The sequence below is a fragment of the Brassica napus genome, unplaced genomic scaffold (genome assembly GCF_020379485.1).
Source record: "Brassica napus cultivar Da-Ae unplaced genomic scaffold, Da-Ae ScsIHWf_2064;HRSCAF=2715, whole genome shotgun sequence".
Lineage (NCBI taxonomy): Eukaryota > Viridiplantae > Streptophyta > Magnoliopsida > Brassicales > Brassicaceae > Brassica > Brassica napus.
In genome coordinates, this window is record NW_026015478.1 from 26,535 (window position 1) to 27,500 (window position 966).

A 966-nucleotide genomic window follows, 5' to 3' on the forward strand; every position below is an offset into this window, starting at 1 on the left:
CTAGTCCTTTAGACAATCAGAAGTTTCAAAATCCATTTGATCATCCTTGTTGTCTCTGTCGGATTCATCATCAGCATCATACCCATATCCTTTGTCATCATGACCGTTTTCTTGGATCATGTTTGCCTCCGGGTTCTTGTTCTTGATACTCTCTTGATAGAGTTCGCACAAGTGCTTTGGAGTTCTGCAGTTCTTGGCCCAATGATTGTCCATCCCGCATCTGTGACATAAGGACTTGGACGTGTAAGATGGTTTGGATATACCACCTCGTCCACGGCCATAACTCCCTCGGCCCCGACCGTAATTGGAACCACGACCACGGTTATTGTGGTTTCCCCTACGGCCGGTTGAGTAGCTATCTCGACCATTATGGTTGTCACGTCTACGCCCCCTGTACCCACCACGGCTATGACCGTATGGTTTCCTGTTGTCTTGGGCATAGTAGATTTCCTTGGGATCTTTCTTTTCAATGTCATGGGCTTCGGGTAATGGTGCTGTCCCGGCCGGTCTAGCTCCACTGTTCTTCATGAGAAGCTCATTATTTGCCTCGGCCAAGAGTAGACAGGAGATCAGATCAGTGTATGTGGCAAAACCTTTTGTTCTATACTGCTGCTGCAGTACAGAATTCGACTGATTGAAAGTCGTATAGGTCTTTTCAAGCATCATAACATCAGATACTTCTTCACCACACAGTCTTAGTATTGAGACGATTTTGAACAAGGCCGAGTTGTACTCATCCACGGACTTGAAGTCCATGAATCTGAGATGCATCCAATCGTGCCTTGCCTTTGGAAGCAACACCATCTTTTGGTGATCATATCTGTGCCTTAAAGCATTCCAAAGGTCCAATGGATTCTCAATCGTCATGTACTGATCTTTAAGACCTTCAATGAGATGATGGCGCATATAACATATGGCCCTGTATCTATTCTTTTCATTCTCATTGCTGTCCTCGATGATAGTATC

General features: G+C 45.2%; 1 protein-coding gene across 1 annotated transcript; it reads right to left on the minus strand.

Moving 5' to 3' along the window:
• Positions 1 to 906, minus strand: LOC106356951. The gene is made up of 2 exons (XM_048772954.1): positions 170 to 906; positions 1 to 55 (listed from the first exon to the last, which is right to left on the minus strand). Exons 1-2 carry the CDS (start codon positions 904 to 906, stop codon positions 1 to 3), a joined length of 792 nt encoding a protein of 263 aa, XP_048628911.1.
• Between the last annotated feature and the right edge of the window lie 60 nt (positions 907 to 966).